We start from the raw sequence: 25,977 nt of genomic DNA, 5'->3' as shown, positions 1-25,977 counted from the left end.
AACGTGCGACAGCCTGCACACGATTCGACGTTATGCATTCTCTGGTCTTTATCCTCGCTGCAAACGGAACGCGTTTGGGCCGCACCGCGTGACCCTTTGCAATTTGCACGCGAACATTCACCGCACCAAGACTCCCTGCGAATCCAACATCATGCCCCTTGCGCACTTCCAACTGCCTCCGGTCGTGGACCTGAGCACAACGCCGCCGTGAAAAGCGCGCTGCATTTGCCTGCACCGGTGTGACTTGATCCCTGCTCGCCGACTTCCCTCGCGCACCCAACACCCCAACTAGAGCCAGCGCAGTCCCAGCTGCCGCTACTGCGGGAGCCAGGGCCGTGGCATTGGTGAGGTTTGTGTTGGCCACCGCAAGGAGCAAACCGAACGAGCAAAAGTTTCCTGCGTTTACTGCTGATGCACTTAGTTTGATATCGCAATCGTACTCCATTGCGTAAGTCACCGTCAGTAAGGGCACGGGTGATATCAGCGCGGCGAGCACCACCGCCGTGCACTCGGGTCCCATCGACACACTGAGCGTCGCCATCACCGCAGCTCCCAGAAGGAGACAGGCGCCGTACCTCAACGCAAGTAACGTGCCGATGTCCTTGAGCTGACTTTTGTTTAGCTGCGGGTCGAATAATATCCCGAGTGCGAGCAGCGCGAGGGGTTTGTTCGCCAGCGCTAGTGAAGACGTGAACGCTGCAACTGGCTCAGGCAGCGACAGGCCCGCGAGCCTGAGAGCAATTGCCGTGAACATGGCAAGCAGACACGGGCTCGTGAGCTGTTTCTTCACGTTTGCCAAAGCCTTAACCGGAGAGAACGACGCGCCCGCTATGCTCGAGGCGTAGATGAGCGGCGCCACGATGAGCAGCGACCACTGGTTGACCGCGTCGAACAGCACGACCCTGGTGAGCCCCTCACTTCCCCAAACTGACTCAACTAATGGATAGCAGAAGGTGCCAAGGTTGACGCCAACGCAAGAGCCGGCAAGCAGCGCAAGTTCCTTGGGTGGACGACCCTGGCCGCGAAAGGCGAGATGTGCAATCAAAAGTACGATAGCCTGACCAAGTGCACACGCGGATACTGCGGCAGACTGCGCGTCGAAGGTGACGCTGAAGATCGACATCAGCAGCACGGACGGGAGGGTAGCGTTGAACAACACCTTCAGCAGGGATTTGCCGACGTCCACGTCCACCAGGCCGATCCTCCGGAGAAAGTTTCCGAACGCGATGGTCGTCACCGCGAGCAAAAGCCGCGCGTTCGCATCGCCGATTGGCATGTCGTCCCCCTTGGTCTCAGCGCGTTGTGGTAATAATCTCGGCAGTCCGGCGGATACAGTCAGGTTGAAACACGGCACCGACCAAAATCACACTTCCACGGCACTCGCGGCCGGTGGACAGGCCAGAGCTACTGCATAGGGAACCGAGCAGCGGCGGTGCAACTATCTGTATAGTAGAGCTTGTCACGCTTCCCGCCGCCGGGACTTCGGGTCGACATGACCGTCCCGGAGCTCACCTCCCCGATGGTCGTCCTCGGTAAGGATTTATTTCAAAAATACGCCCCTCAACCACCTCGACTACGGCAGCGACTCACTCGACCCCAACCCGTCGCAGGGATCGGCGGCTCGGGCAAATCACTCGTACTTCGTAGAATGTTAGCCCTGCACAAGACCGCAAACCTGGACCCGCATGTGGATGCCGACGTGGTGCCATCGGTTGGCGTGGACATCAACACCTTCCCAATAGACAAAAACCGCAACATGGTGTGCAAGGAGGTGGGTGGTGCGATGATGCCACTGTGGCCGATGTACCTAAAGGACTGTGCAGGAATAGTGTACGTGGTAGATGCATCTGATTCTTTCCAGCTGGGAGCTTCGGCCGCGGCTCTACGCCACATACTCTCTCTACCTGCGATAAGGGGTAAGCCAGTGCTGCTGGTGCTGAACAAGTCTGACGCACCTTGCTTAGTGTCGATGGAAGATCTGGAGGCCACGTTCGATATCGACAGCCTCAGGGAGGAGACTGGGGACACCATGGTTGTGATAAAAACGAGCGCACTCAGCGGCGAGAATATTGAAAAGGTGCTGGGTTGGATGAAAAGCATATACAGGCTTGGGTAGCGATAGTCAATATTAGCAGCAATTTAGCGTAGTCGTAGTCACTCAAGGGGCCGCCTCCTTGGCCTTGTAGATGTCCTTACCGCGGTCCTCGACCTCCTTGAGGTACTCCGCCTGAACACGCTGGGCGTAAGAACCGTTTGGCAGGTTGAGTACCACCTTCTCCATCCGCTGCTGAAGGTCCTTGTTGAAAGCCTCCTCGCCAAAACCTCCGGCAATGATCTCCTCAAACTTCTCTGGCCACTCTGCGGCGGGCGCAGCGATGACGCTATCGAGCGGTGTCTTCCCCGCGTCCAACTCCCGCGCGGCGTAGCACTGAAGCAGGTGCTGCAAGATGTGTACCATGCCGTCGAGCTTATCTTCATCCGACTTTCGGATCCACGCGTAGACCGTGTTGAGCATGCGCTCGTCCACCTCGGCCCCCTCCATCTTCTTGCTCATCCTCGCGAGCGCGTCCGCCTTGAGCGGCACGTCAAACTCCCCCGTGCCGGGATTCGCCGCCGCCGCCACGATGTCCTGGAGCAACTTGCTCGACTGCTTGATGGTATCCTCTGTGGACTCCACCATGGTCTCGATGATCTTCATGCACTTGCTCGCCAGCATCATGATCTTGTCCTTCTCCTCCTGGGACTCAGCGGCGTCACTCCTCGAGGCGATCCTTATCCACATCTTCTGGTCGAACGAGAGGACGTTCTCGGCCACCAGCTTGAGCAGCTGCTCCTCGTCGGCGTCAACAAGCAGGTCGATGAGGCTGTCCATGTTAGCCACCTCGGTCACTGGGTCGCTGGTCTTGTTGCCGGCGCGCGATACGTGAGAGGCACGTGGACGAAGTCGGCGGGAGGGTGCGGCGACACGGCACTTATCAGCCGGAACGCGAGCACCGGGCATCACCGCGCGGGGCGCGACGGTGCGCTTCGCCGTCGCAACGAGCATCATCGCGGCGGTGGAGGCGGAGACAGCGGCCATCGTGTGGGTGTATGACCAATACGATAACGTCAGCGCGCAGTCGGGACTGCCAGGCGCCGCCGACACAAAATCGTCTCGGCTTCCGTCTGGGGTCTCGGGCTGGGACGGTCTCGAGCAGTCGAGAACAGCCCTGCAAACCGCGTGGGGCAATTATTCCATCCAAGTCAGCACACTCCAGACCCCGAGGCGCGCTCACGCCCTCCTCGCATTCGCAGCGCGATGTTGAGGCGTCCTCGGCGAAGTCGGGATGACGGCATAGATGATCACGCGGCGGATGTGCTTTTCAACGTGCACGTTCCCATGAGGAAGCGGCTGATGTTCTTCGCCAAGATCGACGCTGACGACGTCGCGGACAGGCTCTCCAAGATTCGGCTCCCCGCCTCGGTGGTGAAGGCGTTCCAGGACAGCAAGATTGAGATCCCCGAGACGATTCGCAAGGCGTACGACGAGTTTCAAAACCCGACGTTCCAGCCCGACCGTCGAAGGCTCAGCTCCGTGGAGGACTTCTTCCGGTACACGGAGGAGGAAGGTGCGTGACAACGGATCTGACGGCAACCCTACGGCACCGGATTCTCTCCGAGGTTTCCCCCCTGCTCCCGAACACGACGAAGATACCGGACTCACACCGACTTTCATTTTATCCCGCAAACCCGCAGGACGACGTTTCTTCGACGAGATGGACCGCGATCACGACGGCAAGCTAAAGCTGGATGACCTGAAGGTGCGAGCCGCTTTTTCATTTGACGTTGTTCGGGCATCTAACATTGCCAGGGTGGACTTTTTCTGACCTCGTCTCCCGTTGCGCTCACAGGTTGCGATGCGAAGGAGGAAAATGCCGGAATGGTACGCGAAGGCGTTCTACGAGAAAGCCAAGCCGACATTCTTCGCGCGATCGCTCAGTTGGGAGGACTTCGAAAGCGCCATGAACGAGCGTGAGTCGACGATGCTTCGCGCGTACAACTCTTTGGGCCTGAGCAGGAGCGGCCGGATGACGCAGGAGGACGTGAAGAAGTCGCTTAAGCGCCTCGGTTTACCCGCCACGGACGAAAACGCCACGGCGATGTTGAAGCATCTTGATCTCGAAGGGGACGGTTTCGTGACTTACGGCCAGTTCAGGAACTTCATGATGCTCCTGCCAAAGCGGGTGGCCACGTCAAGTGACCCGAGTGTGCTGTGGTTCGAGTCGTCCACTATGGTGCAGATCAACCAGCCGAAGAGCGAGAGGTCTGCGACGGTCAAGCTGGCCATCCAGGCGGCTCTGGCCGGAGCTCTAGCGTCTGGCACGTCTACGGCGGCGATGCATCCTTTGGATACGCTTAAAACGCGCGTGCAATCCACCGTCGGTAAGGGCCCGGGCATGAAGGCGTTCTTAAAGACCATCCCAGAAATCGGCGCTAAGGGACTTTACCGGGGTATCATTCCTGCGGTAGTCGGCGCGGCTTCCGGCCACGGGTTCAGGACGGCGACATACGAGGTGGTGTGTAAGCTCCTGGTCCCGCTCACGGCCCTGCCGTTGATCACAGAAATTCAAATTCAGGGGTTCGGATCCGGGCTCGGCACCCTAGTGGGCACCAGCGTCAGAATTCCTTGCGAGGTGCTAAAGCAAAGGCTGCAGACGGGGCAGCACGACAACGCTGTCGAAGCTTTCAAGGCTATTACAAAAAATGGAACGAAGGGTCTGTTTGCGGGCACAGCTGCGACGCTCTCCCGCGAGATTCCCTTCTACGTCATCGGCCTGGTGACGTATGAGAAGCTCAAGCAGGCTGCTGCGGCAGCAAAGCGAAAGGAACTCACCGCGTGGGAGACAATTGCGCTCGGCGGCATGTCTGGCGCCATCGCCGCAGCCGCCACAACGCCCGCGGATGTGCTGAAGACGCGCGCCATGACCGGTCAGACTGCGGCAGGCGAGGCGATGTGGGTCTCGGTGCAGAATATCGTTAAGAAAGAGGGTGCTCCCGCGCTCTTCAAGGGTGTCATACCCCGCATGCTGTGGATTGCACCACTTGGCGCGATGAACTTTGCGGGTTACGAGTTGGCCAAGCGCGCCATGCAGAGTGCGGAAGCGGAGGGAAAGACCAAAGCCGAGTCTGGAACCGTTACTCAACCGGCCGCGTCTAAGCCAACCCCCGCTGTCAAGCCATCACCCGCTCTCACAGCTGTCCAGGCTGCAGGCGAGGACGGCGCTACGCAGAGTGCAGACGCAGCTGTGGCGGACATCCCGACAACAAGTGGTGCAGAGCCTGCAGAAGAGCAGACCTCGAGCGATACAATCGCTCCCGTGGATGCCGGACTGGACGCGTCTGCACCGGTTGTATCGACCAAATTTCGTAGTCTCTCCTCTGCATCGGCTGAGGTGGAGGCGAACACCAAACCTCCAGGGTCAACCGAGTGAGTGATTCACGCCGTTGAAAATTTCACATCAGCACATACTAGTTCTACTTTGCTTCCAGCTCGGCTATCTTGGCAAGCAGCGCCTCCTCCTGCTCTTTGAACCTCGCCTCTAGCTGTTCCTTCATCTCTTTCATGGACTGCGCCAAAGCCTCCGACACCCTCGTGCTGACCTCCTCCGGGATGGCTGCGTCGTACTCTGCCTTGATTCTCGCTTCGCGCTCCGCCTCCTCCTTGGCCGCCGCCTCCTCCTCCGCCTTGCGCCTCTCCTCCTCGATCTTCGCCTTGATCTCCGCCTGCTTCTCTGCCCACTCTGAGTCGGGGAACGCCACGCCCAGCAGCTCGAAGGGTGTCGGAGCCGTCTCCAGTACTGGTGACGCCAGCTTGACATCCATCCTCACCAGCTTCGTAAACGCGTACTGGTACAGCTTGTAGTGCCGAAAGTACGTGCTCAGCATATACTCCGTCAGGTCCTTCATCTCGGCGTAGGTGAATATGCCTAAGCTATACGGCGGCCGGTGCACGCTACTCTGAAGCATGAGCAGCTTGAAAAACTCGAAGCTGTTCCCGATGGTCTGCAGCTCCCCCGTCGCCTTCTCGTGCACAGCCTTGACGATCGCCAACCACGTGGAGGACTTTTCCGTGTTGAAGCCGCTCTTCGTCGCGTACGCCAGGGTGTTGAAGTATAGGTCGATCAGGATGGCGCTGCGCGTGTTCTCGTCGGCATCAAACAGTTTGAACAACGCCGCGATGTCTCTGCGGATGGCAAAAGGGTGACGGTGTGAGGGTCGCGCGACGTGCGAGAGAACGACGGGTTTTCTTCGAGCGCGGAATCCCCGGGAGCGTACTCTTTGGTCATCTCCGGGTGAACCGGGATGTTCTCCAACTGAACCTTCCTTAACGGCGCCTTCATCTTGCACGTGCGCCCAGTCCCGCGTTGAGATATCAAAAACGGCGACCCCTCCGCGCGGTCGCGTGCGCCAACAGGTGTGGCAAGGGGTAGGCTAGCTAGTCTGCTTTTGGAATCTGCCGTCGTCTGGCCCGATTTCATCAACGGCCTGGCGCATCCTTTTCAGAGCTCCCGGGTTTTCGACGGTGCCTACTCGAAGCAGCGTGGAGAGTCGGTGGACCGGGTGGGACCGAGGACCTTTCAGATCTTGGCGAAGGATCGTGGACATTCACGACGATCGCCTCGAGGATGGCATCTTTGCTTTCTTGCGTGCGGCGCTGCCCGCGAGGGTTGTTGGCGACCGCTTCGGGTTTTGGTAATCTGCCCCTTCCAAGTCTGGGCTCGGTGGGTGCCCCACAGCTCCGGGCCGCAGCATCGACCATCGCCGACCATGAGTTCGTTTCATCGGGTAGAGGTGAAGATTACTTCGACTCAGACGTGACCGATTATGAGCTCCGCAAGGACAAAAGGTTTATCGATAGGAGGCGGGTGGTCATAACCTCCGGCGACGGCGGAGCGGGTGCTGTCAGCTTCAGGATGGATGGAGGGTCGAAGATGCGCAGGGGTGCTGATGGCGGCAACGGAGGAGATGGCGCTGATGTATGGATACACGCAGTGAGACACGTCAAGGGGCTCGGTGACGTGCCATTCAGGTTAGTCGGCCCCAACGGGGGCAGGGGTGGAAAGGAAGGGTCGCAAGGAAAGCGAGGCAAAAACATCGAGCTCCGCGTTCCTGTCGGCACCGTGATTTGGAAAGAGTTGCTCAAGGAGCAGAAAGATGATGACTTCGACGAAAACGAGATAGACTTTTCGAGCTGGGGGACGTCGACTCCAGTGTCTCAGGATGACGAAGAAAACGAAGAAGATGAGGTGGCGAACGAGCCCAATCTTGGTACACGACCGCGTGGTATCCACAAGGGCGAGTGGGAAATTCTCGCGGACCTCAACGAGCACGGTAGCAAAGTACGCATTGCGAAGGGAGGGCGAGGGGGCAGAGGCAATAAAACGATGCCCAAGGGACCAAGGGCAGGAACATCCGAACCAGGAGGGAAGGGTGAGGATGCCACAATCGTTCTGGAGCTCAAATCAGTTGCCGATATTGGGTTGGTTGGTTTCCCAAATGCTGGGAAGAGCACGTTGCTCAGGGCGATAAGCAGCGCCCAACCGAAGGTGGCGGAGTATGCGTTCACCACGATATCGCCGCAGCTCGGCGCCGTATCGACCGACGGTGGTATATCGAGTTTCGTTGTTGCGGACATCCCGGGTCTGATCGAGGGCGCACACGAGAACCGCGGACTCGGACATAATTTTCTGCGACATGTCGAGCGGTGCGCCGCGTTCGTGTATGTGGTTGACCTCGGTGCGGGAGCTGGGGGTCGGCCGGGAGTTCGTCCCTGGAACGCGCTTCAGACGCTAATGGCGGAGCTCGAGGCATATCTACCGGGACTCTCTGCTCGCCCAGCCATCGTGGTTGGAACCAAAGCGGACCTGCCAAACTCGTCTCGCGCGGCGGAGACGCTGCGACGGAGGACAACCCTGCCGGTTGTTATGGTGAGCGCGCACGAGTCGCGAGGGATCCAGGATATGTTGTCAAAGGCGGATGAACTCCTTCATCAGACACAGCGAGGTAAAGACGCGTACGAGTACTGAATGTGATGTTGGGCAAGCGCACATTATGATACCTTAGCAGTGTTAGCCAGTAGAAACTTCAGAGGATTAGAATGCTGTGCACCTGCCTGAGTTCATCAATCCGTGAAGGCGCCGCGTGATTTCGGAACCCTCGTCACGACAGGGAAAGAAAGTTCACCTCACGCGCTTATCCATAACGTGGAACGCGTAGCGGCCTCCTGGCCGAAGTTCTCGTGCTGGAACAGGTCCTGACGCGGCGATGGCTTCAGTGAGGAAGGATGACGTGTGGGACTCAATGCGGAAGGGAGCACAGGAGCTGGTGGAGAAGGAACCGCTTCTCGGAGGGTTCGTCTACTCGAAAATTCTTAATCAGCCGACGTTTGAGCGTTCCCTGGCTTTCATGCTCGCCACCAAGCTCGCGAGCAGCACGGTTCTTGCAAGTCAGTGGAACGACCTGATCATCGATGCATTGACATCCACTGCTGAAGAGGAAAAATCTATGGGAGGACGAGGCAGTCCGGCCCCGGGGACGGGCTCCATCGCGGACGCCGCCCGTGCCGATTTGAGAGCAATTTTGTCCCGAGACCCAGCGTGCCCGAGCTATACGCACGCGTTCCTCTTTTTCAAAGGCTTCCAGGGTTTGCAGGCCCAACGAGTGTCTCATTGGTTATGGAGTAAGGGAAGGACGGTGATTGCGTGCTTCGTGCAGTCGAGCATTTCCGAGGTCTTCGGTATGGACCTCCATCCTGGAGCAAAGTTTGGCAGGGGCATCCTGGTCGACCACGCGACGGGCATCGTTGTGGGAGAAACAGCCGTGGTGGACGACGACTGTACGCTGTTCCATGGAGTTACTCTGGGAGGCACAGGAAAGGTTAGCGGCGATAGGCATCCGAAACTGCAGAAGCGTGTCGTTGTTGGAGCACACGCGTCGGTGATAGGAAACATATCCATCGGGCATGACTCAAAAATAGGTGCAAGTGCGTCCATCCTGCATGACCTGCCCCCGAACAGCGTCGTCGTTGGGCATAAGGGTATCGTGATCCAGAAGCGAGGTCACAAGGGGAAGCACTCTCTCCTGTCGAAACTATGAGAATTGCACATTCATTAGTTAGCTAGCTAAGTTTATTCCTAGGAAGTTTAGAAGTCATTCTCGCTTTGGCAACGTCCTCAGCTGCAACTGCCAACGCACAAGCCAAACAGCTGTGCATACCAGAAAGATGAACCAGAAGACGAGCACATGTGTCGGCCAAGGGGCTTCAAACATGCCCCTTCCATGTTTTATTGTGATCATGATCTCCACGAGAGCAACAGCGATTGTCAGCCATGCGTTGGCACCCATCTTTGTCAATGCCATGCCTTGTCTTGAGGTAATGAAGACGTAGTACTCTCGCGTGGCTACGTTCGCCATACCAAACCAAAGCGCGAGCCTAATGTGGTTCAGCACGTGCGGAGGTGGAATCCACAGAACGTACTTGAGGAAGAACGCGTTGAGCTCGAACACAAGGCAGAGGATGATAACAAACGCGCACTGTAAGAAGCGCAGCGGGCTCGAAGTCGGGCTCCATGAGTACGTATCCCAGGTTTTTGGCGTGAACACCGCGAGGAATGGCTTGATCCGATCGGCTAGCCCCCTTCTCCGTTTCTTTTTGCCTGTCCCCGTCCAGTCGTACATCCTGCCCTCCATGTATCTCACCGTCATCATCCCGAAGTGAATGCCGATAAAGTTGCAAAATGCCACGTCCAGCACCCATGAGTCCCACCAGCACTCGTTGAAGTTCCTCAACCAGTGCTGGAAGGTCAGCTCCATCAGTTCAAAGAGCACCGAGTACGCCCAGAGCAGCTTCATGTTCCTGAGAGCGATCGCTTTGCCGTACCATCCCAGGATGTGTCCGACAAAGAACTCGTCAAACACAGTGTCTCGCAGCACCCTGAACCTCGAGTCCGGGTCCTCAGGGGTGTGTATCCTGCAGTCCTCCCCGTACGCTCTCTCTGGCAGCTCTACGCCAAGGTCAAGTGATAAGAACTGCAGCACTGATCTCGCATCGTTCGTCTCCTGGCAGAGTAAGAACACGAGGAAGAGAAGGTAAAGGACGAACAGCCCGTGCATCACCTTCCAAACCGCCGGATGTGGCCTCACCATGTGCGTGTCCGGACCCTGCAGGGCTGAGTACAGCAGGTAAGCCGCGCACACTGCCTTGATTGAGTCCCAAAGATTGGATCGCCTGATTTCTTCCCTCCTCCCCGGAGATAACGAACTCATGTCCACCTGAGGTTTGAATGCTCCCGATAGTACGACCAGTGCCATCGCACATACGAACAGGGCGCTGACAGACCCGCTCCTGATGCCGCTGCCACGCGTGGAGGACAGCTCAGATTTCCTGTGCCCTGACCTGGTGAACACCATATTCGTTGTTGAGATCTCACAAACTTGTCGATGGTCAGTCACATGTTCATCACCCGAGAGCGGTCGCACGGCTGGAGTGCCAGCAGACGAAACAGAAATGATCGTCATGGAAAACAACTGCGCTGAAAACACCTTGGAATATTCGGAATATTCGCGCGAAATCAAAATTTTCGACGACAGTTGCGGAACCTCACAAAAAGCCCAGAACTACAACGAAGGTGGACCGCAGTCACACAACAAGCGAGGGAAAGCCCCAAGGAAGAGATGATGGGCGCATGCAACTCCAGAAAATATCACTGATTTCGCCGAAGGGAAATTTTTGGACCACCAGCCAGGAAAACTCAAAAGCGTCACGCGAGACGAACGAAATAAAGACGAGAGGAAAGTGGACCAGTCTCAATCAATCGATCGATCCACTTGCGATCAGGGAGGCTAACAAGCCAACCATGAAAAACGCTATCAGTTGCAAACAAAACGAAATCATTCTCACTTGTCACGTCGAAATAACGCGCGATGTGCCGTGCTACATTGCCAAAAAGGTCTACGGAGGAAGAAAGACTCAAAAGCGCGTAAATGGCGGACGGTAAAACAGAGCACCAATATCTTACGAAACCTTCATATCAGCGGGGAAGAACGATCTACTTCTGTTGCGAAATAACATCACATCACTTTATTTGGCAACAGAAATAAGCATGACGCGACCGTGCGGAGCTGCGGAGATGCGTACCTTTGTGCTTTTTATACTCTACCAGGTCATGACGCGAATCTAGTTAATAGCTGAGACTAATGAAGCCGGATATGCGATTGAAAAGAAAATTTCTTGTATGGTTGAGTCATGTTCCCAAGATCAGCTTCTTCATAGCGGCATTTAAAGTTATCCGAGCGCGACGTGAAGAAATGTTCGGCGAAATTGCTTTAGTTGAAATACAAAGCTTAGTAAGAGCTTCGTCTTGATGGTTACAATATTGAATATGTAGTTGATCCCAACGCAAGTGAAAATGATACATGTGGAGAAACGCGTGACAAAGCGCAGGCGGATCCTCTTTTTCAAAGACTTTGAAGCGAATGGCGGGCGGGCGGAGCACAAAGACAAAGCATTCATACAAGGACGCGGTTGCATTTCAAAGCTTCTGAAGGATCTTAAGATTAGATGATGAAATGATTCAAGATTGCATACCACTAAATTTTTTACAAAAACAATAGCATGCTAATTGACCTGTACCAACTGCATTCAGTTGGCGCGACAGCCTCCATTGTGATAGATTCATGTGCTCTTAGCGCTCGTCGTTAGCAGCATGTCGCTGGATCAAAGAAAATCGCAAACGCAGCATGATAAGCACAACTTTTCGTTTGTGCTTGTTTTCCTTTTGAGATTGGGAGGGATTGTCAGCCTCTCTCTTTTTGGATGAAGTTCCTAGCTTCCTCACGTTTATATAGCATCCCGTAGCCTCCCTTTTATTTCCAAAATCGATGCTTTTTAAGGAAGGTACAAAGGAAACGTGTTTTCTTCTTTAGCGATTGGTGAGCAGATCTCTTCGCGGAATTACGAAAGTGCTGTTTTGTTTTTCTTTTGTTTCGAAGCTTAAGAGGGGTTCAACGATGTGTCGAACGATTTGATTCATGCTGCGATAAAGTGCAACCAGTTGAGTCTAGCATCGACTAAGTCATGCAGAGTGCGGAGGTTTAAAAGAGGCTAACCTGTCTCACGAAGAGCGATATTTTTCCCGCAGCGTCATTTCCTCCTCGGCGTTGCAATTTATTCTCCTTAGTTACGTGCTGTGATGCCGGTGAATCATCAATGCGCGATCATCGATAGACGAACCAGAAAGAAGTTAGTTTACTTTCTTTCCAACGTACGCCTGTACCTTCGTACCCTCGTAATTTGTAAGACTAAGCTAGCTAGAGCTAGAGTCTAGCTAGCTAGACTACTTCTGGTACGCATCTTCGTAGACTACCACTATCTTCGCTTTGTTGTCTACTTGCGTAGATCTTAGTCTATTGATGTGACGGGAAAGTTTGTTGGATTTCCCTTTCGCGACAACAGCAAAAATGTTTTTCGAACCTTCGCGTACCTTTTGTATCCACAATCGAAAGGAGGATGAGTCAATTTTATTTGCTGTGTCGCGAAGGAGTCACAAAAAAAACAAACATGAAAATTCACGTCAAAAGATGGCTACGTAATCTTATTGCGAGCAGGACAGACGAGCTGTGAAGAATTGCTTTGGGTCTACTACAAACAATGGTCTAAATAAAAAGCCCGCGAGCGTCTAGTGTGGCGAGCCCTTCTTCCTCTTCTTCTTCGCGGGCTTACTGTCTGAGGATGACGAGCTGCTTGAGCTCGAGCTCGAGCTCGAGCTGCTTGAGTCACTGTCCGAAGAGCTAGAGCTGCTTGAACTGCTTGATGAGGAAGAGCTGCTGCTATCCGAGTCGCTGTCACTGTCCGCAGGCTTCTGCGCCATGATCATCTTCGGCATGTTCTTCAGGTGCTCGCGAAGCTCATCGGTCAAGCCACCAAGACCGATGGAGGTGAAGAAGTTGATGGCAAACCTGGTATTCTTCGGCGTGTCTCTCGGCATAATACCCTGGAAGTACTCCGCCATCCCCGGATCCTGCAGCCTCTGATTCAGCTTCCTCAGACCGAGCGCCTCAGAGAGCTCTTGGAAGAGGATTTTGATGAAGATGCGCGACGACGATGTGGTCGCCTCCTCCGTGAGCTGGAGATACGCCAGGCAAGTCCACGAGATGGCGTCGGTGGAGAGGAGATGAGCAAAAAACTTTGCGACGTTTCTGAGCTTGTTCGTCTCCAGGCGGTGGATGGTGGAGTACTGCTTCAGGAACACCTCGTCAAATAGCTGCGCATACATCTGATCGATGAAGCAAAACCTCTGAGCCAGCAAGCCGTAGTACCGGAGGAATGTGCGCTCCTGCGAGCAACATTCCGTGAGCATCGTGCAGATCTCCACCTCTTGACCGGGTTGCAGGTGAATCTTCATCAGCTTGTGACCAGCTTCCTCGAAATCGAGCGAAGACATGATAGTGAGGTAGATGGTGCGCCTCAGGTTCACCAGGTTGGTCTCTGTCTGGTCTTCGATGGCCTGCTGCTCGGCGTTCATGGCGCCACCGCCACCATCCTCCTCGTCCGAACTCTCGTCCTCGTCGGAATCATCTTCGGAATCGTCTTCGTCCGACGATGACTCACCGAGGATCTCCTTCCTGACATCAGCATACTTTCTCTCGTTCGCCTCGTACTCGGGATCAACCTTAAAGATGTCCAGGGTTGCCTCCGCCTGAAGCTGGTCATCCAATGACAGCTCGTGGACGATCTGGTCATCTTCCTCCACGAGGTCCAGCTCCGGGGGTACACCCTGTTTTCCCTCGAATCCAGCCTTACGCACGGCGAAGAGACCCTCGATCATGAACTGCACGCGCTTGTCAATCTCACCCTCGTGGAGGATGCCCCTGAACCGCTCAAAGATCCCATGAAGGCCTTGAGGCGTTAGCTCGTTGAGGGTGTATCCGCACTCCTTCACAAACTCGATCGCCACCTCCACCGAATCGTCTGTCGGGCTGGCGAGCAGCACCGTCAGCAGCTCGAGAGCGGTCAGTTCGTGCACCACCTGCTGGTTGATGAGGTGCGCAAGGAACCGAGTCGCGGCGACGCACACGGGCTTATCGTTGCGCTTAAACGCGCGGCGGAACTGCAGGATGACGCGCTTCAGCACCAGCTCGCCGAGCTCGGGGAACTTGGTGTTCACCACCGCGACGAGCGCGGCGAAAACCGGGGAGAACTGCGGGGACGCCATCTGGGACTTCATCACCGCACGCGCGAAGAGCCCTCTGCCCCTGATCATGTTCTCCGTGAAGAGCTCCGGGAGGATGTTCTTGATGTTGGACGCGTTCACCTTGTTCACCAGACCGTTGATAGACTTCTTCAACGCGTCCCATGTCATTCGCTGGTACTCCGGTCCTGTCTTGTCCGTCTGCTCCGCCATCATCTGCGCCAGCTTGAAAGGAGGGATATAGGTGCCGCCGGCTCTGCCAGGGGGGAGCGGTTTCCGCTCGATCGGCTCCTTGGGCGGCCGATCCGCCGGATCCTCGCCTCGAGCGGATCGAATATCGTCGCGAAGATCTCTGCGCCCGCCCCGCCCGCGATCGCCGCGCCCGGCCGGCGATCTACCCCTCCCGTCTCTGCTGTCTTCCCGAGATCTCGTGTCCCCATTCCTTTCGCCGCCGCCCACCCTCGGACTCGCAACCCCGCCACCGCGCCCGTTGGGCGACCGCGAGTCATCCTCATCGCGTTTATCGCGACGAGAACGCTTGCGACGGCGGTCGCTGTCTGAGGAGGACGAGCTCGATGAGCTCGATGAGCTGGAGCGCCCCATCTCACTCGCGCCGATTACTGCATTCCCGCTGCAGACGATCCCTCAGCACGAAAACCTCCAAATCTCAAATCTCTTGGGCGCGCAAAAAAGCTTCTAAAAATGCTTCCCGCCTCGCCCGCACCAGACTGAAACACCATAAGATTACAGTGTTTGATTTTCCCCCATTTTCTCCGTGTTTTCTCAAGCTTTTTTCACAACTCCTCCTCGCACAACCTCACCTGTCTGCTGGTATCGGCTGACGATTCAAATATTTTGAAAGCATCACTCATCTTTCATCCGGCGGGCCGGTCGCATAGCCAGCGACGCCGGAGACGACGAAGCGACCGTCACGCAGATCCCTTTCTTCACGGAGAAGGTGCACACGAGTGTCCGCGCGGCGACGATCGATCCAGCTAACGTGCGGGTTCATCCCAGTAGCTGCATCTGCTGCAAAGCGTTTCCCTTCGCGCTCAAGCTTTCGAACGCGGTCAAGATGGCGCGCACGAGCACCGCAAAGGCCGGCGTGGCAGCCGAGGACGCCAAGGCTGCGCTCCTCGTCGAACCCGAGGACGCGTGCGTCGCTCGATGGGCCGAGCTCGAGGATTCCGGCCTGAAGCAGGAGGTGGCCAAGTACAGGAAGGCCGTGATCGCGCGCGAGCGGGATCTCGAGAACGTCGAGCCCACGAACTTCGAGTACGAAGAGGAGATCGAGGTGGAGGTCGAGGAGAACGGAACGCCCGACGACGAGGCCGCGGCCGTCGCGACCGCGGAGGTGGAGGAGGAGGGCAAGGCTGAGGTGCAGGGCAAGGACGGGGAGGAGGACGGGCTCATCGAGGGCAACGTGGACGACATCGATCCCTCCGAGTGGATGGTGCCGCCCCAGTGCATCCCGATCCACGCCAACGTCGTCACCTACGACTGGAGCAAGCTCTACGAGAACACTGACTTCGATGTCATCATGATGGACCCGCCCTGGCAGCTCGCCACCGCGAATCCCACCCGAGGCGTGTCCCTCGGGTACAGCCAGCTCACCGACCAGTCTATTGCGGACCTTCCCATCCCCAAGCTCCAGAAGAACGGCTTCCTATTTGTCTGGGTCATCAACGCGAAGTACCAGTGGACGCTCGAGCAGTTCAAGAAGTGGGGTTATGAGTTCGTGGACGAGATCGTCTGGGTCAAGGTCACCAACAGCCGCCGTCTCGCCAAGTCACACGGTTTCTACCTCCAGCACGCCAAGGAGGTGTGCCTCGTGGGCCGCCGCGGCGAGAAGCCCCCTGGCATGAGCGACAAGGCTGTAGGCAGCGATATCATCTTCGCCCCGCGCCGCGGACAAAGCCAGAAGCCCACCGAGATCTACGAGCTCATCGAGGAGATGGTCCCCGGCGGGAAATACCTCGAGATTTTCGCGCGCAAGAACAACCTCCGCGACTATTGGGTCTCTGTGGGCAACGAGGTCACCGGCACCGGCTTGCCGCCGGAGGATGTTGCCGCGTTCGCGGAGCAAGGTGCCGTCCCCGGCGCGAAGTACGGTGCTCACAACAATAAGGGCTAGGCGCCGCGGCGGCATGATTCATTCGTATTACGCCTTAGATGTTGGAAACATCGTTGTAGACTCTAAACGCTATTCACGCTACTATTCATCTGATTCTGGCCGCGAAGAAACGTCAGCTCCAAGCCTTTGAGGAACTCTTCCCCAAACAGGAACCAATCACCCCACGCTGTAAGAACAGCCGCCACCCGCTTCTTGAAAGCCTCGCGCGTGATCCGGCTCTCCACGCCCATGAGTGTTTTCTCCAGGCTTTCAAAGATGCGGGGAAGCTTCTGCTGAAACTCGGTTCGGTAAGCCGATGCGTTCTTCACTGGTGCGCCGCAGTTGTGCAGAATGTCCGACATGAGGAACAGCCTCGCCACTTTCATCGTGACGGGAGTATCCGAAACGGTAAGTGCATCCGTGAGAATGTTCGCCACTTCTTTCGCGCTTTCCGCGTGCTCCAACGCGAACATCATACCCTCCTCGATGTCGCTCCTCTCCAGCGTCAGCGCCTGCAGCAGACCCTCAAACTCTTCCCTGTCATCGGGCTTCAGACTGTCGGGAGCCGCGGGTTCTTTCGCAGCTTCCGACTCCTTCCCGGTGTACACCGGCCGCCTCTTTGGATTCGGAGGTGTCCACCTCGCGTCATTCATGACGAATGGCTCGGTCCGCCAGTCCTCCAGCGTGTCCCCGTTTGTCAGCGAGAATACTCGCCACTTGTAGTACTGGTGGTTGGGGCTCTTGTAGTCAAAGAGGAAGCCAAACTCCTCGTTACCCCGTTCCTTCTCCATCACCTTTTCTTCAAACGCTTTTCCGTTGTCCACCACGTACTTCGCGAGCCTGTCGATGACGTACATGACGCGCGAATTGCTCGGGTACTGGACTGCCACCTCCTCCGCGTATCCCCCAAACCGAGTCTGTGCCGTCGACGCCATCGTTCCAGAAACACCGACGGCGGGTCTACCGGTGATGTCGTCGCTCTCTCTGGGCCAGATGGGTTTGGAGGGTAGAGGAACCGCCTTACCCCAGCCAACTTTCAGGACGCAGCCGCGGAACATCTTCCCATCTGACTCCGCGACCATCCGCTCGGCAGACGCTCGTCCCATGAACGAGACGAACCCGTTGAGCGACGTCGCGGTATGCACCTCTTCGCCTCTCGGCCACATGATCTTCACGCTACCGATCGGTCCGAACTGGGCGAATTCCATCAACACGTCCTCCTCCACTACGGTCAATGGGAGGTTACCGACGAAGACGTTCGTGGTGGTCTTGTCGCTGGTCGCCAGCTCGCTGGGGTGCGGATTTGGTCCCTTGTCCTCGGCCAGCTCGCGTCCCTCGCGTCGCGCCTCTTCCCGTCGCTGTTGTTTATCCATCATCTCCTCCATCACGGCGTCGATCGCCCGGGGCTTCCTGCCGCCGGTCGTGCTGCTGAAGCCCGAGGATCGGCCCGAACGCGCGTAGTGATCGCTCGTCGACGCCGGTTTGGTTTCCGGCTCCTCCTCAGCGCCGAAGAAGCCCGGAGGCGCCATGGCAGGAACGTACACCTTACCACGCCCGCTCTTGTCGATTTCGTCTCCCGGCCGAGATCCCGCGCTCTGCACCCCCGCGCTGACGAAGCTCATCGCCTTGGGCTTCTTCTCCGAGGCGAAATCAGCCTCGAACTCAGCGAACAGGTTGGCAGCCTCCTCAGCATCGCGCTTCCTCTTCAACTCCTCCTCTTCCTTGTGCTTCTCGAACGGCGTCTTCTTACGCACCATCGAGAAGGACGTCTTGGGCGCCATGGCCCTCGACAAGGTGGGCTTCTTGGCCCCGGGGTGCGCACCTACTAGTCTGGCTGCCAAATAACTCTGGCAGCCAGATGTCACGGTCCTGTCATTTTTCGTAGGGTAGAGGGATGAGTGGAGACTCGTTGGAGCGGAGGGTGGCGGGAATCTCGAAGGAGAGGCGTGAAGCCATCATCGTTCGCTCGGGCGCAAGGGCGGTGGAAGAAGCCAAGCGGTTGAGCGGAGGGGATCCGCAAGAATTCGATGGCGGCTCGAATTGGGGGTTCGCCCGAACCACGCTGAATATCGCGACGTCCGCTCGGGCCCATCAGAACGCCCATGATGCGCCCGGGCCGAGTCAGGAGAACTCGGAGCGTCGTGATCCGCTCCATACCGCGCGTGAATCTTTCGTATCGGTGCTCGGCAGGGATGATGACTTTCACTCGCCGTATTCTTACGCGGCTATGCGGGATGCGTACGGGGTGATGGACGGTTGGTCAGTGGTGGAGGGCGGCAACCTGAGGACACCGGATCACGAGGCCAGGTCGCGCGCGTTCGTGGACGAGGTTAAGGCTGTGGTGAGGGCATCTTGGGCGGAGGAGAGCGTGCGCCGCGGGGTCGACTTCGCCAAACGCGGCGACTACACCACGGCCATCAAGTGCTATGAGCAAGCGCTCGAGCTCGACCCCCGGAACGCGGTGGCCTTCGTGGCAAAGGGTGCAGCGCTGGCGAACCAGGGGAAGTTCAAAGACGCGGCGATGGACCTGGAGAAGGCCCTGAAGATCAACCCGCAGGTCGAAAACGCGCAGAAGTACCTGGACGACATCAAGATGAAACATCCCGAGGCGCTGAAGGGACCTCCGTCCATCGGATATGGTGCAGGCAGACAAGTTCCACCGCCGCGGCCGTCAGAGGCGGGTCGGAGTGCTCCCATTAACCCGACGCACCCGGATCAGAGACGCGCGGTGTCCCCGTCCAGTGAGTACAAAGCCGCCCTTCAGCGGGAGCTTGCGGCAGCTGTGGAGGAGAAGAAGAGGAAGAAGAGAGAACGCAGCAAAAGCAAAAGCAAACGCCGCAAGCGCAAAACACTCAAGAAGCGCTCCTCGAGCTCTTCGGGGTCTGATAGCGACTAGCTAGTAGACAAATAAAAGTTAGTACATCGGTAATACACGTAAGATTAGCGCCGCGCCGATCGTTATGATAATTCCACTTCACTTATGCACGTACAGGAAGCAATCCAGGTTCCACTTGCTGTGCGCCTGCTCGACGCTCTTGTACGGCACGATCCATGGGTCGAAGTAATCTGACTCGACCTGCTTGCTAATTATGAGCAGCCGCGCGCCGCTCTTCATCTCCGCTTCCACCTTCCATATGAAACCCTGTAGCACCTCCGCGGTGAGACAGGTGGCGAAACAGTACACGATGTCCGCGTCGCTCACGTCCGCGCCGAACATGTCACCCTCCACCAGGCTGATTCTCGGCAAACTCGCAAACTCCTCAGGATCCAGCTCCTGTGCGAGCCTCTCCAGCGCCGCCGAAGCCTTTTGCGCCAGCTCAGGGAGAATTTCGACACCCCTGCACTCCTTGAAACATCTGGTCATCGCCGTTGACAGCACCATTTTGCCAAGACCGCTGCCCATATCCAGAAAAACATCCCCTTCCTCCGGTTGGGCGAGGGAGATGAGGTCATACATCCCCTCCCAACTCAGCTCACCATAGAACCAACCATCGCCCGGGACCCTCGGGGCATCCTTGTGAGACTTCTCAGCAATCTCTAGGCCGACGTCTCGGTCCATATCCTGGTAGATCGACTCGTAAACTGAACCTCTGCGCGCCAGCAGATCATCGGTGGCGTTGCACCTGAAATATCTGACTCGGACTGACCCTGTTGTCCGCCTTAAGCCCCGAAGATGCCCAGGCAGGATTGCCGGACATGCGGCTGACATTATCATATGTTGTCGTGATAGGATCTTCGGGATCGCTGCTGAGTGCAGCAAGACCCGCGCCCGGATGGCTTGTTGTGACGCCAAGTTGTGACGCACACTCCCTGGGAAAACGACAAAACGCCACGATTGTCACCTAAGGAGGGTCCTCTCCAACAGCAGGCAGAGCTAGGTTTGGTCTCGCCAGAACAATGCTGGCGCGGGGCGCCTTCGAGCTGGCGAGCACCTCGAGGTACGGTGCCGCCACCGTTCTCTTTCGATCAGGCCATGTGCTCAATAGACATGTGCACGGCTCAGGCGCGGCGTTCGACCTGAGAACAGATGGGTGAGTGCCCCCAACCAGGCGCATGTTCGAACGCAAGTCACCCAACACGTATCCTGACGACCACGTCCCCTCCCAACGCGCTCACAGTGGAGGCGAGGCTGAAGATTTTATCGAGCGCAGCCTGGACCAGGCCTCAGAGGAGGGCGCGCGGAAGAAGGATCCAAAAGAGAGGTCACCGATCGAAGTGCTGACCACAAGGCGGGAGGCTCTCTCGCTGTATCGCGCGGTGTGGCGGGCGTCGTTCCTGTTCGTGTGGAAGAACGAGAAGGGGGAGGAATGGCGGGATATCATCAGGGAGAGCGCCAGGAAAGAGTTCGAGGCGGCGAGGCACGAGAAGGACCCGGAGATGATCACCCGTCTGCTCGTCACCGGGAGGGATTACCTGGACCAGGCGATGGAGAAGTTCATGACCAAGCGGCAGTCCATCATCGACGGTGACTCCGAGAACTCTAGCGAGCCCGGGCGGTGAGTTGTTGGGAACCTCTAATTCCTTGACATTGAAGCTAATCTTAGTACCGTAGACGTCCATCACCTTGCCTTGCCCGCGATCTTAATGATGGGCACCTTGTCGTCCGTCATGTGCACTCTCACCCCTTCTGGAATGTCCAGGTCGCGAAGGAACACCTTGTCGCCAACATCCATCGCCGAAATGTTGGAAACGATCTCCGAGGGTATATCCTTACCCTTGCAGGTCACCGTCAGGGTTTTGTGCAGCTTCCACGCGAACCCGCCCTTCTTGATCCCTGGGCACGCATCATCACCCTCCACTCGCACGGGAACTTTCACCTTCACCTCAGTCTCCGGTCCGCAAGGCATGAAGTTGACGTTCTCCACGTTGATGTTGGTCGCATCGTAAATCACCTGCTTCGCCAACACGTCCTGCTTCCGAACGCCGTCGGGGAAATTAAGGGTGAGGATCCTCGCACCGATCCCGCTGAGGCCGTATATCCGCACGAGTCTCTCCACGTCCTGCTTGGGCATCTGAAGCAGTTCGCCGGTCTGGTCCCCGGGGCCGAACAAGACGCCGGGCACCAGCCCATCGCGCCTGAGCCGTTTGGTCACCGTCTTGCCGGTGCCCGTCCTGGGCATGACGTCGATGTTGTCCCCTTTGAGATCTGTGAAGTGACGAGGCGGACGGTGGATCAGAGAAAGTGTTGGACGGACACTGGATCGATCGAGGCGGAGGTGACGTACCTGGAGGCTTGACGAAGGTGCCTGACATCCCTCGCGCGAAGGTGAGGTCACACCCACACCCTAATACCCTCGGCGCCTCGCCCCAACGCGCCATCGCCCGCAACAGTGGCGAGAGAACGCGTCCGCTCGATCGCTGCATAATTGCAGCGTCGATAAACCGCGCTGACACTAGTCCGCGCGCTATCGCGCGTCGTTTTGTGGCGTGAAGGTCGCAGGCCTGCGTGAACGTCTGGTTGCCTCTGGAAAAACGAGCCCTGAAGTTTGGCAAGGTCGCGTTTCGCGGTGCCGCCGACACATCTCTCAACGACCGCGCCCCAAGCATATGGGTGCGTAATAAAAGAATAGGCCGGGATAGGATGGGAAGAGAGATGCCGGGCGACGAACACTACGATCCGTACGACCCGGATAGCCGGCTTCGGCGAAAGCGCAAGCTGGAGGGCGAGAGGAAGTCGCTTCCCATCGCGCTCTCGCGCGACCGGCTCATGCAGGAACTGGAGGCGAGGGAGACGGTCATCATCGTCGGCGAAACGGGTTCGGGTAAGACCACGCAGATTCCGCAGTACGTGCATGAGGCGGGTCTAGCATCCGGTGGCATGGTGGCGTGCACGCAGCCGAGGCGAGTCGCGGCGGTGTCCGTCGCGAGGCGCGTCGCCGAGGAGACGGGCACCGAACTCGGAGATCTGGTGGGCTACGCCATCCGCTTCGAGGAGGTGAGCAGCGAGGGGACGAAGATAAAGTTCCTGACGGATGGTATGCTGCTGCGAGAGGCGATGACGGACCCGCTGCTCAGTAGGTACGGCGTGGTGATGATCGACGAAGCGCACGAGCGGACGCTGCAGACAGACTTCCTCCTCGGGACGCTCAAGGGAATACAGGCGCGGCGCCGGGAACGAAAGGCCACCAAGCCGGACGGATCCCTGTGCCCGCCGCTGAGGATCGTGGTGATGTCCGCCACGCTCGAAGCTTCCTCCTTCTCCGATTTCTTCGACGGTGCACCCGTGGTGTACAGCAAGGGTCGCAAGTACCCGGTGGACGTCTTGTACACAGAGGAGCCCGAGGACGATTACCTGGACGCGGCCTTGTGCGCCGTGTGCCAGATAAACGACGAGGAACCCGAGGGCGACGTGCTGGTATTTCTCACCGGGCAGGAAGAGATCGAGAGCTTAGGGCGGCTGCTGCGGGCCAGGTCCGAGCACGTGGCGGAGGGGAAGCCAAAGTTGCAGGTCGCGCTTCTCTTTGCAGCCATGCCACCGGAGGAACAGATGAAGGTGTTCGAACCCACGCCTCCGGGACACAGGAAGATTGTCTTGGCCACAAACATCGCGGAGACGTCACTTACCATCAACGGGATCAGGTACGTCGTGGATACCGGTCTCACGAAGCAGAGGGTGTACCACCCAAGGTCCGGAGTGGACGAACTGTCGGTGATGCCAGTGGCGGTGTCGCAGGCGATGCAACGCGCCGGACGCGCAGGTCGCGAGGGACCAGGAAAGTGTTTCCGCCTGTACTGTGAAGATGCGTTGCGATCACTCGCGCCCCACATTACCCCGGAGTTGCTTCGAGCCAACCTCGGGGGTGTGGTTCTTCAGCTGAAGGCCATGAAGGTTGACAACATCCTCGATTTTCCATTCATCGACCCGCCGCCAAAGGAGGCGCTCGTCAGGTCGTTAGAGCTGTTGTACGCGCTTGGGGCGCTGGATAAGAAGGGTAATCTGAACGCGTCGGGGAGAAGGATGAGCAGGTTCCCCTTGGAGCCCATGGCGGCTAAGGCAATCGTCGCGTCCGCAGATGAGGGATGCTCCGAGGATGTCATCGCCGTTCTTTCAATGCTCACCACGGACAGCGTGTTCAGGTTCCAGGGGAGCAACATGTCGGGAGAGAGAGGGAGGAAGAATCTGGGCAGGGAGCAGTACGCGAGGAAGGAGGGCGACCACATCACGCTCCTCGAGGTTTTCCGGGCATTTAGAGTTTGCGGCGTGAAGCGGCGCCGCGAATTTTGCCACACAAACGCTATCAACCTTCGCGCCATGCTCAAGGCTCTCGACATCTTCAAGCAGCTCACCCGGGCGGCGACGCACGAAGGAATTGAGGTCAAGTCTGTGGAGGAGGAGAGCGCACCGCTGCTGCGTTCGATGGTGGCCGGATACTTCCTCAACACGGCTCGCAAGCAGGCTGACGGAAGCTACCGCACGGTTTCAACGGGCCAGAGGCTCGTCATTCACCCCAGTTCTGTGCTGTTCCAACAACCGCCGGAGATGATTATCTTCAACGAACTGGTGAAGACGAACCGTCTATACGCACGTGATGTGTCGTCTATACTGCCGGAGTGGCTCGCGGAAATGTCGCCAAACGTGTACTCAATTCGCCAGGAGTAGTCGCGATACTGTCGCGAAGTTAAAAAAATAGTCCTACATGTCGAAGTCTGGGATTTGTTCCGCCCCTCCTATAATGCCCTTCATCCGCACAATCTCCGATTTGGCATCTGCGTTCTTCGGCTCGATCAACAACGCGCGCTCGAAGTCGTCAATGGCCTCGAGATAGTTCCCCGACACCGATCTCGCTGCGCCACGCCTCAGGTACGCCTTAACGTTTTTCTCGTTCAGCTTTAGCGCTGCGGTGCAATCGTCCTCCGCGTCGTTGTACACCCCAAGTTTCAGGTTCGTCATGGCTCTGTTGGACAGCACCACGGATTTCCAGGCGCGGTGCGGATCGGGGCGCATGTTAGGCGGCGGTCCAAGCGCAGTCAGAGCCTCTGTGTACTTCACGATCGCCTCATTGAAGTTACCAGCTTTAAACTCTTTGTTGCCCTGCGCCTTCAGCTCCTCGCACATCGACGGAACCGCGTCCGAATCGTCCTTCCCACCGTTCTCTTCGTCCTTCAACCTTGTAAGCTCCGCCTGGACCACGTCAGGGAACGCCTCTCTCAGCTGGGCACCGAACATGCGGGCAAATTCTATGCACATGTAGTCCTGCTTGCGCCCGGCCACCACGGACAGACCGTATGGTCCCTCGGCCTGCTCGTAGGTCAGCGGTATGGTCAACTGCGGGGTGCCCGTAAGGCTAGAGAGACACGTGAGCTGGAGCACCTTTCTCTCCCACGTCGCGGTGGCCTCAGCGCCCGCATTCATCGGAGGGGGCGCGCACGGCGTGGTCGGCAACAGAAACACCGTGACGCCGTCCAGGAGCAGATCCACTGCCGCCCGCACCTCTTCCCGCGCCTGCTTGATCACACGCAGACTGTCCGTCGCGATCTTGGACGCCCCAAGCAGATACTCCTTCGCCTTTGCCCCAGTCTCGGGCTTTTCTGCGGAGTACCATCCGCCAATCTGGCTCCAAACTTCCTCGCCCTCGATGAGCCTAAGGCAGTTCCTGAGCACATCCAGCCCCGTCGCGCAATCCTTGTTCTGCATCTCCCTCAGCGACGGGCACGCCATCAGCAGGTGCTTGCCCAGGTTCAGTCGCGAGATCCCCCCGTTCTTGAACGCGTCTTTCAGGAGCATGCACGCGGTCGCCACCCCGCACGACGCGATGTCGTCGCAGAGGTCGATGGCGTCCTCCAACACCATGACACGGGAAACGCTAATTTGATCCTTGGGCAACGGGATCAGTGCCGTCGCCGTCGCCGCGATCACGTCCGGGTCCCTCGACATCCACCCGGCCGCGGCGAGGCTCCCGGTGGTTGATGACGCACCATCGAGGGCCACGGTGCCGTGCGTGGTCCTGATGGCGTAGAGTCCGCAGTGCGCGGCGGAGACCCGGACGCCGCCGCTGGAATCCACCGCCAGCGCCATGTCAACCTCCTTGGGCGCGCCTGCGACGGAGACGGCTGCGCCGGACGATGACCCGCCGGGGATCTTATCGCGTGCCACGGGGTTGATGGGGGCGCCGTCCACGGCGTCGCAACCCGTGATCGAGCACCCGAGCTCGTCCATGCGCGTCACGCCGATGCAATCCGCTCCCGCCGCTCGGAGCGACGCGACCGCGGGGGCGTCACGCGTCGCTGGTGCGTGCGTGGCCGCCCACGCCGGGGAGCCGAGGCTCGTCACCCTTCCCTGCACATCGAAGACATCCTGGATAGAGAATCTGATACCCCGGAGCGGTCCCTTGGCGTTCCCCTTCAGCCTGAGCAGCTCTTGGAAGGCGTTGAGGGCGTCCGATCTCTTCCTCCATCCTCGCGCCTTCCCGCCTCCCTTGCCGCGCCGGGAGAACACCAGAGCGCCTATCGACGCCGCGCTGGCGAGGATCAGTACCTTCAGGACCATTTCAATACCGCGCGGTCGCGAGGAGCGACCTCTGTTGGTCCCACGCGACCTCCACCGTGAAGGGGACGACGGTTGATGGAAAGGGAAAGCCAAACGAAGGTAGCACTACTCATATTTCGCAATCGGAACGCAACGATTTCCAGTCACGT

The 25,977-nt window shown here is 57.8% G+C and overlaps 16 protein-coding genes across 16 annotated transcripts; 7 read left to right on the top strand and 9 right to left on the bottom strand.

The window, feature by feature from the left end:
• Nucleotides 1-30: 30 nt before the first annotated feature.
• MICPUN_63202 (auxin efflux carrier family) lies at nucleotides 31-1,276 on the bottom strand (the record flags this gene model as incomplete). The annotated part of the gene is made up of 2 exons (XM_002508943.1): nucleotides 31-39; nucleotides 86-1,276. The coding sequence occupies 2 exons, from the start codon at nucleotides 1,274-1,276 to the stop codon at nucleotides 31-33; spliced, it is 1,200 nt and encodes a 399-aa protein (XP_002508989.1).
• Nucleotides 1,277-1,648: 372 nt separating this feature from the next.
• Nucleotides 1,649-2,116, top strand: MICPUN_87094 (predicted protein; the record flags this gene model as incomplete). The annotated part of the gene is made up of 1 exon (XM_002509183.1): nucleotides 1,649-2,116. One exon carries the CDS (start codon nucleotides 1,649-1,651, stop codon nucleotides 2,114-2,116), a length of 468 nt encoding a protein of 155 aa, XP_002509229.1.
• Nucleotides 2,117-2,130: 14 nt separating this feature from the next.
• MICPUN_109293 (predicted protein) lies at nucleotides 2,131-2,611 on the bottom strand. The gene has a single exon (XM_002508942.1). The coding sequence runs from the start codon at nucleotides 2,552-2,554 to the stop codon at nucleotides 2,159-2,161; it is 396 nt and encodes a 131-aa protein (XP_002508988.1). The 5' UTR covers nucleotides 2,555-2,611; the 3' UTR covers nucleotides 2,131-2,158.
• A 939-nt stretch (nucleotides 2,612-3,550) lies between these two features.
• Nucleotides 3,551-5,129, top strand: MICPUN_65976 (predicted protein; the record flags this gene model as incomplete). Its single annotated transcript, XM_002509182.1, has 3 exons — nucleotides 3,551-3,608; nucleotides 3,736-3,800; nucleotides 3,891-5,129. Coding segments are annotated over 3 exons (1,362 nt in total), but the record flags the coding sequence as incomplete, so codon positions are not given.
• A 391-nt stretch (nucleotides 5,130-5,520) lies between these two features.
• On the bottom strand, nucleotides 5,521-6,225 carry MICPUN_76150 (predicted protein; the record flags this gene model as incomplete). The annotated part of the gene is made up of 1 exon (XM_002508941.1): nucleotides 5,521-6,225. A coding segment is annotated over one exon (705 nt), but the record flags the coding sequence as incomplete, so codon positions are not given.
• Nucleotides 6,226-7,388: 1,163 nt separating this feature from the next.
• MICPUN_76499 (predicted protein) lies at nucleotides 7,389-8,009 on the top strand (the record flags this gene model as incomplete). Its single annotated transcript, XM_002509181.1, has 1 exon — nucleotides 7,389-8,009. A coding segment is annotated over one exon (621 nt), but the record flags the coding sequence as incomplete, so codon positions are not given.
• A 295-nt stretch (nucleotides 8,010-8,304) lies between these two features.
• Nucleotides 8,305-9,135, top strand: MICPUN_63208 (predicted protein; the record flags this gene model as incomplete). Its single annotated transcript, XM_002509180.1, has 1 exon — nucleotides 8,305-9,135. One exon carries the CDS (start codon nucleotides 8,305-8,307, stop codon nucleotides 9,133-9,135), a length of 831 nt encoding a protein of 276 aa, XP_002509226.1.
• A 54-nt stretch (nucleotides 9,136-9,189) lies between these two features.
• On the bottom strand, nucleotides 9,190-10,185 carry MICPUN_103532 (predicted protein; the record flags this gene model as incomplete). Its single annotated transcript, XM_002508940.1, has 1 exon — nucleotides 9,190-10,185. One exon carries the CDS (start codon nucleotides 10,183-10,185, stop codon nucleotides 9,190-9,192), a length of 996 nt encoding a protein of 331 aa, XP_002508986.1.
• Nucleotides 10,186-12,734: 2,549 nt separating this feature from the next.
• Nucleotides 12,735-14,516, bottom strand: MICPUN_65751 (predicted protein; the record flags this gene model as incomplete). The annotated part of the gene is made up of 1 exon (XM_002508939.1): nucleotides 12,735-14,516. A coding segment is annotated over one exon (1,782 nt), but the record flags the coding sequence as incomplete, so codon positions are not given.
• Nucleotides 14,517-15,768: 1,252 nt separating this feature from the next.
• Nucleotides 15,769-16,263, top strand: MICPUN_76124 (predicted protein; the record flags this gene model as incomplete). Its single annotated transcript, XM_002509179.1, has 1 exon — nucleotides 15,769-16,263. A coding segment is annotated over one exon (495 nt), but the record flags the coding sequence as incomplete, so codon positions are not given.
• Nucleotides 16,264-16,424: 161 nt separating this feature from the next.
• On the bottom strand, nucleotides 16,425-18,122 carry MICPUN_63212 (hypothetical protein; the record flags this gene model as incomplete). Its single annotated transcript, XM_002508938.1, has 1 exon — nucleotides 16,425-18,122. The coding sequence occupies one exon, from the start codon at nucleotides 18,120-18,122 to the stop codon at nucleotides 16,425-16,427; it is 1,698 nt and encodes a 565-aa protein (XP_002508984.1).
• Nucleotides 18,123-18,235: 113 nt separating this feature from the next.
• Nucleotides 18,236-19,237, top strand: MICPUN_63213 (predicted protein; the record flags this gene model as incomplete). The annotated part of the gene is made up of 1 exon (XM_002509178.1): nucleotides 18,236-19,237. One exon carries the CDS (start codon nucleotides 18,236-18,238, stop codon nucleotides 19,235-19,237), a length of 1,002 nt encoding a protein of 333 aa, XP_002509224.1.
• A 78-nt stretch (nucleotides 19,238-19,315) lies between these two features.
• On the bottom strand, nucleotides 19,316-20,050 carry MICPUN_63214 (predicted protein; the record flags this gene model as incomplete). Its single annotated transcript, XM_002508937.1, has 1 exon — nucleotides 19,316-20,050. One exon carries the CDS (start codon nucleotides 20,048-20,050, stop codon nucleotides 19,316-19,318), a length of 735 nt encoding a protein of 244 aa, XP_002508983.1.
• Nucleotides 20,051-20,562: 512 nt separating this feature from the next.
• Nucleotides 20,563-20,810, top strand: MICPUN_73864 (predicted protein; the record flags this gene model as incomplete). The annotated part of the gene is made up of 1 exon (XM_002509177.1): nucleotides 20,563-20,810. A coding segment is annotated over one exon (248 nt), but the record flags the coding sequence as incomplete, so codon positions are not given.
• Nucleotides 20,811-20,900: 90 nt separating this feature from the next.
• On the bottom strand, nucleotides 20,901-21,660 carry MICPUN_63216 (predicted protein; the record flags this gene model as incomplete). The annotated part of the gene is made up of 2 exons (XM_002508936.1): nucleotides 20,901-21,487; nucleotides 21,567-21,660. The coding sequence occupies 2 exons, from the start codon at nucleotides 21,658-21,660 to the stop codon at nucleotides 20,901-20,903; spliced, it is 681 nt and encodes a 226-aa protein (XP_002508982.1).
• Nucleotides 21,661-24,081: 2,421 nt separating this feature from the next.
• TOC64-1 (chloroplast envelope protein translocase family) lies at nucleotides 24,082-25,895 on the bottom strand (the record flags this gene model as incomplete). The annotated part of the gene is made up of 1 exon (XM_002508935.1): nucleotides 24,082-25,895. A coding segment is annotated over exon 1 (1,747 nt), but the record flags the coding sequence as incomplete, so codon positions are not given.
• Between the last annotated feature and the right edge of the window lie 82 nt (nucleotides 25,896-25,977).

Source organism: Micromonas commoda, chromosome 12, assembly GCF_000090985.2.
Source record: "Micromonas commoda chromosome 12, complete sequence".
NCBI lineage: Eukaryota > Viridiplantae > Chlorophyta > Mamiellophyceae > Mamiellales > Mamiellaceae > Micromonas > Micromonas commoda.
The sequence above is the reverse complement of the archived record's forward strand: the minus strand, read 5'-3'. Positions and strand labels throughout refer to the sequence as shown.